At 41.0% G+C, this 9,881-nt stretch overlaps 1 protein-coding gene across 1 annotated transcript in view; it reads left to right on the top strand.

Moving 5' to 3' along the window:
* LOC126086134 (transcription initiation factor TFIID subunit 4-like) overlaps window positions 1-7,020 on the top strand; it is a 120,586-nt gene extending 113,566 nt beyond the window's left edge. The window contains exon 5 of the mRNA XM_049902330.1: window positions 5,309-7,020. Within this exon, the coding sequence (XP_049758287.1) occupies window positions 5,309-5,376 (68 nt within the window). The 3' untranslated portion in view covers window positions 5,377-7,020. The remainder of the gene's footprint in view (window positions 1-5,308) is intronic.
* The last annotated feature ends 2,861 nt before the right edge of the window (window positions 7,021-9,881 follow it).

The following is a 9,881-nucleotide window of genomic DNA, read 5'->3' on the forward strand; positions in this document are numbered from 1 at the left end:
TGTACGGTTGCTGGGCTTAATGTAGCTCTTAAAAAGGGTTTATGACCCTCCCCAAATAAACTCCATCTTTTTGGTTCATTCTTAACTTCCAGTCAGGGTTCATGGATACCTAAGAATTTATAGACCTCAGAACTTAAGAATTTCCCAGTTGGTGTCAAGGACTCCATGAACCACTTAAAATTATACAAAAACGTGATGTGGCTCTGTATTTGTGGCTTTTCAGGGAAAAGGTCTCTCTACAGCTTCTCACAGGAATAAATAAAACAAACCAGTTGCCTTTGAGTACATTCTGCCTCATGGTGACCCTATGTGTGTCAGAGTAGACCTATGCACTATAGGGTTTCCAATGACCGATTTTTCAAAAGTAGATTTCCACAAGTCTTCATCATTGCATTCAAACCAGAGAGCTCATATTGAAATCCAAACCCATATAATGAGGCAGAGAAATATACATCACCCACCAATTCTTGAAGTGGGTATTGTTTTTCCTGGAATGGACATTATTAAGATTTTGCCCTTGTCCTCACTTCTTTATAAACTGGAACCTTGGACCCTGCTCAAATTAAGATGCTCCAGTGAGTTAATCATGTTAGGGAACAGAAGAACTCAGGGACAATCAGAATCTGAGCCAGAAAGGGAAGATCCTTTTCATATCATACTGGAGACTCTTACTCCTACAGTTAGATTTCATGTTCATATGCTCTGAGCCACAAGGGTTACCCACCGACTTTAACCAGCACAAACATTCTCCCATTCACCCATTGCCATCAAGTCGATTCCTATTCTTTGTGACCCTCTAGGACAGAGTAGAACTGCCCCATAGAGTTTCCAAGGAGTAGCTGGTAGATTCGAACTGCCAACCTTTTGGTTAGCAGCTGCAGCTCTTAACCACTGTGCACAAGTGTGTTACTTAGTTTTTGGTTTGTCTGCCTGCTCAAAAGGGGTTGGGGCCATAATCTCCTGACATAAAAGGAAGCTTTCCGTAAATGCAAAACCAATATCATATGTCACAAATAGAAGGTAACGTAAAAATAAACACATGAAGAAAACACTAGCCAGCTACCATTACCTTTGGGCTTTGAGCCTAAGGCCTGAGCCACCTTTGGGAAACAAGTGGTAGAGAAAATCTCCTTAATTAATCAGGGGGATTTGGAAAGAGCATTGGAAAAGAAAAAGTTCTCTCACCATGGGATTCAATGTTATTTAAGTTATCCCCCTCAGCTAAGACCACCCCAGTATCACCGGTGTGGGTATCACCCACTAGGATGGAAGCGCTGTTAAAAGGTGAGAAGTTGGAGCCTAATAATCACGTCTTTGTACATGTGTGTTGTGTTCTTGCTTCATGCGTCTCCATGATAGTACCTAACTCTTGAAGCTCTTCCCCAATTTTGCATTATCTGAGCAGAGGACACATAGCTCATCACTGTCTGGGCCTTACTTTTCTTAACTCTAAAACAAGAGAATTCTACCAGACACTCTGGTTTCTTCCAGCCTTGACTATACCAGTCTATGATCACAAGCCACCACCTGTCGATCAGTTTATCATACTGTAGTGGCTTGCATGTTGCTATGATGCCAGAAGCTATGCCACTGGTATTTCAAATACCAGCAGGGTCACCCGTGGTGGACAGGTTTCAGCAGAGCTTCCAGACTAAGACAGACTAAGAAGAAAGGCCAAGTGATCTACTTCTGAAAATTAGCCAATGAAAACCTTATGAATCACAACAGAATATTGCCCGATATAGTGCCAGAAGATGACACAGGGCCGGGCAATGTTTCCTTCTGTTATATATGAGGTCGCCATGAGTTGGAGCTGACTTGACAGCAACTGATGAAGACAACAGTGATCACAGGATCACCAAGGCAAAGACATTCACCTAACCCCAGAGGTGCAGTCCTGTTGACCAGTCACCATCAAGTCACCATCAAGCAGTGAATCACTACTTACCAAACACTCAGCACTAGGTCACTCACCCTGTGATGACAGCCATGCTCCACCCCTTCACAAAGGACCAGAGTTAAATACAGGAGAGAGTCTTTCTCCCTGAGAAAGGCAAAGTGTTCAGGGAACCCAGAGAGGTTTGAGCTTGGCCCTACACCCAGCATTTCCATTGTTTTTCTAGCTCCAATGACTGCTGACACTCTCCACATTTTATTTCCATAAAGGAAAGGAAATCGTAGACAAGCTAAATATATTTTAGCATGTAATCCCAATTTAAGTTAGCTAAAGGGCAACTGAGCTATGAAATCATGCCGAAATCACCCAGAAATACTTTTTTTAAAATAGCATGTTATGGCCAATTCGAGCAGAAGGAGCAGTGGAGAGGGGTCAGAACATACGGACGGTAATGCTGGCCCTCCTCCACGTGAACTTCTAGAAGACGCAGCTTCCTCATCTAATAGTTGAAGGATTTGGGCTTCAGTAGATGATCTTCATTCTTTCTTGAGCAATCACCCTAAATATTTACAAAAACTCTTAGTTCTGAGAAAAAAATCATGGAATCAAATTTGTGGCTTCTCCTGAAACCACCAAATAATACAAACAGAGCTGGGTAGAAGTTTGTTTGACCAATCAATAATAGACATGTTTTCCTAAGCAAATTAATTAGGTAAACCTCACAAAGCAGAACGGCAGGAGTTTTAACTATAAAGAGAAGCTACCTTTAACCACTTCTAAGTGCTCTCTTGTTGTTAGGTGCCATTGAGTTGATTCTGACTCACAGTGACCCTATAGGACAGAGAAGAACTGCCCCAAAGGGTTTCCAAGGCTGTAAATCTTTACAGAAGCAGGCTGCCATATCTTTCTCCTGCGGAGCGGCTGATGGGTTCCAGCTGCAGACCTTTCAGTTAGTAGCCAAGCGCTACTTATACTACATAACAAACAAACAAAACCCCACCAAAACCAAACCTGTTGCCATCGAGTGGATTCTGACTCATAGCGACCCTATGGTCCATACATATTTGTAATGAAAGAATAGGCTGAATAAAACTACTCTCTCAAAGGTTACCAACAGTCTTCAAGACCCAGTTTCAGTCCTCACCCCATCTGACCCTTTGACCATGCCTTTCTCAGGTGCCTTTTCAAAGAAACCAAAATTTGCATTGAGGTTGATTTCAATTGAATTAGTATTATGGATTGAATTGTGTCCCTCCATAGTATGTGTTGAAGCCTTGGCCCCCGAGACTGTGAATATAATCCTGTTTGGAAACAGGATTTTTCATTTGTTATGTTAACAAAATGAGGCCATACTAGATTAGGGTGAGCCATAAACCTAATCAATTCTGAGTTATTAAATGAGGAGAATAGACACAGAGACACACACAGAGCTAAGACAGTTACCACGTGAGGATCGTCTTTAAGCAAAGGAACGCCAAGGATTTCTGGCAGTCCATAAAAGCTAAGAGAGAGGCCCACAGAAGGAATAAACATGGCTGATACCCTGATTTGGACTTTTGGCCTCCAGAGCTGTGAGAAAATAAATTTCTGTTTTTAAAAACCATCCACTCGTGGTATTTCTGTTTTGAGAAAAAAAAAAAAAAATAGGTAAATAAGACAGTAAGAAATTCTGTTTTGTTTGCCAAGGATTCCAATTGTTGAGAAGAGAGTGGGAAATAGTAACACAGAAAGCTAGTGCAATCAGAAAGAAGAGCGTATTGCGGGGTAGCAAAACCCACAAATGTCCACCGGATACCTGAAATCACACCAAAGAGCCAGGAATCTAAGCTGCCATGTAGCCCACAGCCTTTAGCTTTTATTTGTATAATTGTGATTATGTTTTTCTTCACCTCTAAGACTGTACGCTTCTTTGACATTTATGACCTGCTAGTCACCCATACCGTAGTGGTTAGGAGCTACAGCTGCTAACCAAAAGATCGGCAGTTCAAGCCCACCAGGTGCTACTTGGAAACCCTATGGGACTGTTCTACTCTGTTCTATAGGGTCGCTATGAGTCGGAATCGACTCGACGGCAATGGCTTCGGTTTGGTTTTTTGGTTTTCGTCACCCATAAAGTGCACCAGGAAAGCTCCTCTGGGCAGGGGATTGGGATGGAAGAGACTAGAAAGTCTGGTAGTATTTTACCAATGAGGCAGAGCAGGGCTCAGTGATTTGCTGAGGCAGCACTGAGTTGGTAACGAAGTCTCAGGCAGTTACTTGGCTCCTGCTCTTTCTACCATACATCTTATAAGGTGGCAGGGCTTTTAATAAGCTTCTTGGCAGGAGTTGAGACTGGCTGGGGTAGGTATCCCCAGAAGCCATGAGGCCACACCTGGTGAAATCCTGCCAGACCCCTCTGGCAGTCAGATGGGTATTGGGGCCAACCAAAAAACCAATCTCATGGCAACCTCATGTGTTACAGAGTAGAATTACGCCCCATAGGGTTTCCTTGGCTGTAATCTTTACTGAAACAGATTTCCAGGACTTTATTCTGTGGTGCTTTCAGGAATTAGAGATGGACAGTAACTTGCTTATCACAAGTGGGGCAGATAAACCAGTAAACAAGATACGCATGGGCTTACTTGTATTTACTTACTAATCTATAGTGTACAACTTCCTATGGGTTTCACACAGATTAGTAAGTAAACACAAGTAAGCCTGTGCCTGCCTTGGTTATTGGGTAATCTGTCCCTGATCACAAGGGCTTTGGTACACCATGGTGGGCAGTGGAGCCTCTGCATCAAACGTGAATGAGCAGTTTTATGAATTTTAGTTTGAGAGTCATCTAGGCCAGAAGTGACTGGTACTTGACAGCGCTACGCCCAATGTTAAAAATAAGGACTTGGTTTTGAAATGGTGCCGAAAGTGTTTCACAGAGATGGCAGGAGCCGTCCTCCAGTTTGAATATTTAAATTGTGTTTTCAACACCACTCGCAGAGGTGCTGCAGCTGGCAACCACTTGGTGAGTGTTTTAACGATAACAATACACCTGTACTCAGTCCTTTCTTCAGTGTTAATGGACAAGAGCAAGCTGTATGGCTCCTTACATACAACAGCAGCCTTTTGTGACCTTGCAGTCAGTGTATTGACTCTAACTCAATTACTAACTCAGAGCTGCAAGGAATGTTTCAGACGTTACTCAAGTATTTCTTAACCGCCCCCACTGCCACAAGTGATATAAAAGAAAAATGACTAAAGACATTTAAATAATCACAATTTTTAAAAATATAAAGTAGAACAGAAGGCTTTATTTTAGACCTGAAGTGAAAGTGGATTAAGGTTTCTTTAGAAAACATTCATTTGAGAATTTCAGATTAACTCCTGCCCTGCTTCCTAATATCAAATCCTGCTTTTTAAAACTTGTCTCTGCAGATTTCATAGAAGAAGCTGGACTATATGAAGAAGCATCAGGGTTGGAGGAAGACTTATTAACAACCTGAGTTATGCAGATGACACAACCTTGCTTGCTGAAAGCAGAGGACTTGAAGCACTTACTGATGAAGATCAAAGACTACAGCCTTCAGTATGGATTACGCCTCAACATAAAGAAAACAAAAGTTCTCATAACTAAACCAATACACAACAATATGATAAATGGAGAAAATACTGAAGTTGCCAGGGATTTCATTTTACTTGGATCTATAATCAATGCCCATGGAAGCATTAGTCAAGAAAGCAAATTATGTATTGCATTGGGCAAATCTGCTGCAAAAGACATTTTTTAAGTCTTAAAAGGCAAAGATGTCACTTTGATGACTAAGGTGTACCTGACCCAAGCCATGGTATTTTCAATCATCTTATGTACATGCAAAAGCTGGACAATGAAAAAGGAAGACCAAAGAAGATCTGATATATTTAAATTATGGTGTTGGTGAAGAATATTGAATATACCACAGATTGCCAGAAGAATGAACAAATCTGTCTTGGAAGAAGTACAGCCAGAAGGCTCTTTAGAAGTGAGGATGGTGAGGCTTTGTCACGTTTACTTTGGACACGCTATCAGGTGGAACCAATCCCTGGAGGACATTATGCTTGGTAAAGTAGAGGGCCAGCAAAAAAGAGGAAGACTCTCAATGAGATGGCTGCAACAATGAGCTCAAACGATAGGCTCAACAATGGGTGAGGCTGACATAGGCCTGGGCAACGTTTTGTTTTGTTATACGTAGGGCTGCTATGAGTTAGAGCTGACTCAGGTCCACCTATCAACGATAACTCTGTAGATTCATCCCTTTTTCTCTAATTCTACTGTCATTACCTTGGGTCTGACCCTACATATCTGTTATTTTAGATCAGATAAAATGTTCCCAGGAAAACTAAAACTATAAAATAGTTGCCTTTTATTCTTGTAGATACAAATTCTGCTTTTAAAATGTAGATGAACCTAAGAAAGTAAAAATTCTTGGTGCTGAAGTTGGCCTTGGAGACTCAAGCAGTGGGAGAGACTTGAACAGAGAGAACGGGTTAACAGGGAGACGTGAACAGAGAGAATGGTACTAACTGGGAGGGAACTAGGAAGAGGAGAGGTGTTGCAAAGATGGGCATGGTGTTGGGTGATGCTGGTTGGAAAGGCAATCATGCTCGTGGTGGTAGGTATGAGGAGGGATATCAAGACTTTCAAACTTTCCTACTCTACACTTTTCCTGGGGACGTTTTTAAAAAATAATTTATTTGTTGCTGTTCAGAATCTACACAGCAAAATACATCAATTCAACAATTTCTACATGTACAGTTTGGTGACGCTGATTACATTCTCCAAGTTGCGCAGCCATTCTCACCCTCCTTTTCTGAGTTGTCCCTCCCCCACTAACATAAATTAACTGCCCTCTAACATTCATATCTAATCTTTCAAGTTGCTTTTGTCAATTTGATCTCATATAGATAGATCTTAAAAGAGCATAATGCTCAAGGCAGACATTCTTTACCAGTTAAACCAAACTATTGTTTGGTTTTACAAAGACTTCAGGGGTTATTTTTGATTTAAGGTTTAAAGATTATCTCAGGGCAATAGTTTCAGGGGTTCAATCCAGACTCCATGGCTCCAGAAAATCTTGATTCCATAAGAATTTAAAATTCTGTTCTGCATTTACCCCATTTTGATCAGGATTCTTCTATGGAATATTTGATCAAAATGTTCAGTAATGTATTTAATTATAAAGTAATGAGTTGATATAAGACAAAAGTTAATTGTATGATCCCACTTATATGAAATATCTAGAGTAGGCAAATATATAGAGACAAAAGTTTATTAGTGGTTAGGGGCTGGGGGAGGGGAGAATGAAGAATGATTACTTAAGGGACACTGAGTTTCTGTTTGGGAATATTAAAAACTTTTGGAAATGGATAGTGGTGGAAAAAATGGTTTCAGTGCTAGGGAAATTGACCAAAGGCATACAATAAACCAAGATGAATTGAACTTCAGGTAAGAACAGTATGTGACTGTGGTGTTCTTGCCTGGAGCTGCTCCCATCACCTCTCCCCCAACCCCAGCTTTTTTGGCACACTGATAATTCAACCAGTAGGGAGAAAGTCTTGCAAAATTCTATCATGTGCTCTCTGGCATCATTTCTGTCACCAAGGCCATATTTTACAACTCCCGATCCTTCTTCTTTGTTGCCAACTTTTGCATTCCAATCACCAGTAATTATCAATGCATCCTGATTGCATGTTCAATCAATTTCAGACTGTAGAAGTTGGTAAAAATCTTCAATTTCTTCATCTTTGGTCTTAGTGGTTGGTGCATAAATTTGCATAATAGTCATATTAACTGGCCTTCCTTATAGGAGTATGGACATTATCCTATGACTGACAATGTTGTACTTCAGGATAGACCTTGAAATGTTCTTTTTGATGATGAATGCAACACCATTCCTCTTCAAATTGTCATTCTCGGCATTGTAGACCATATGATTGTCCAATTCAGAATGGCCAATACCAGTCCATTTTAGCTCACTAATGCCTAGGATATTGATGTTTATGTGTTCCATTTCATTTTTGACTATTTTCAATTTTCCTAGATTCATACTTTGTACATTCCACATTCTGATTATTAATGGATGTTTACAGCTGTTTCTTCTCGTTTTGAGTTGTGCCATATCAGCAAATGAAGATCCCGAAAGCTTGGGTTCATCCATATCATTAAGGTCAACGCTACTTTGAGGAGGCGGTTCTTTCCCAGTCATATTTTGAGTGCCTTCCAACCTGGGGGTTCATCTTCTGGCACTATATCAGATAATGTTCTGCTGCTATTCATAAGGCTTTCACTGGTTAATTAGTTTCAGAAGTAGACCGCCAAGTCTTTCTTCCTAGTTTGTCTTAGTCTGGAGGCATAGCTGAAGCCTGTCCGCCATGGGTGACCCTGCTGGTATTTGAATACCAGTGGCATAGCTTACAGCCTCACAGCAACATGCAAGCCCTCATAGTACGACAAACTGACAGGTGAATTTTGCAAGACCAACAACTTCTTCATTGCAAATATCTTTTTTCACCAGCATAAACAACGAATACTGAGGAATAAAATTGACTACATCTGTGGAAAAAGACAATGGAAAAGCTCAATATCGTTAGTCAGAATAAGGCAAGAAGCCAACTGCAGAACAGACCATCAGTTGTTCATATGCAAGTTCAAGTTGAAACTGAAGAAAATTAGAACAAGTCCACAAGAGCCAAAGTACAACCTTGAGCATATACCACCTGAATTTAGAGACCAACTCAAGAATAGATTTGATGCGTTGAACACCAATGACTGAAGACCAGACGAGTTGTGGAATGAGATCAAGGATATAATACATGAAGAAAGCAAGAGGTCATTAAAAAGACAGGACAGAAAGACAAGGCTCCAGGAATTGGCAGAATATCAACTGAGATGTTTCAACAAATGGATGCAGCACTGCAAGTGCTCCCTCATCTATGCCAAGAAATTTGGAAGACAGCTACCTGGCCCACCCACTGGAAGAGATCCATATTTAGGCCTATTCCCAAGAAAGATGATCCAACAGAATGTAGAAATGATTGAACAATATCATTAATATCACACGCAAGTAAAATTTTGCTGACGATCATTCAAAGGCGACTGCAGCAATATATTGCAGGGAACTGCCAGAAATTCAAGACAGCCATAGAGAGTTTTATGGGCTCACCACATGTCCTGGTTTGAACAGAGTCTGTGCACATGTGCAACAGAGACGAAGCAGGCCAAAGCTGCATAGATCACTGACCAATGGAGCCTGTGTGTGCAGAAGAGACAAAAGAGAGCCCAGTGCAAAGAAAAAGCCAGGGTAGACGTGGCAATGGTCTGAAGCATCAGTGCATTCCCCAGACCACACACATCTATCAGCAGAGAGTGGAAGCCTTATTGGTTCATGGTGCTTGACTCCATTCATAGAAAATGTCCAGGATAGGCAAATTTATAGAGACAGAAAACAGATCAGGGTACCTTGGGGCTGAGGGTGAGAGCAAGAATTGACTACAGATGGACTCAAAGGAATTTTGGGGAGTAAAGAAAATATTCTAAAGCTAGATCGTGGTGATGGTTGCATAACTCTATAAATCTATAAATAATTGAATTGCATACTTATGAGTGAAATTTATGGTATAGAAATTACAACTCCATAAATCTGTTTGAAAAATCAATAATTCAATTATGTTATTGACTATCGAGTCATTGTTTACACTTCCTCAATTGTCCTGTTGTTGTTGTTGTTAGGTGCCATCGAGTCGGTTCCAACTCATAGCAACCCTATGCACAGCAGAATGAAACACTGCCTGGTCCTGAGCCATCCTTACAATCATTGTTATGCTTGAGCTCATTGTTGCAGCCACTGTGTCAACCCACCTTGTTGAGGGTCTTCCTCTTTTCCGCTGACCCTGCACTCTGCCAAGCATCATGTCCTTCTCCAGGGACTGATCCCTCCAGGCAACATGTGCAAAGTATGTAAGATGCAGTCTC

The sequence above is a fragment of the Elephas maximus genome, chromosome 11 (assembly GCF_024166365.1).
Source record: "Elephas maximus indicus isolate mEleMax1 chromosome 11, mEleMax1 primary haplotype, whole genome shotgun sequence".
Classification (NCBI taxonomy): Eukaryota; Metazoa; Chordata; class Mammalia; order Proboscidea; family Elephantidae; genus Elephas; species Elephas maximus.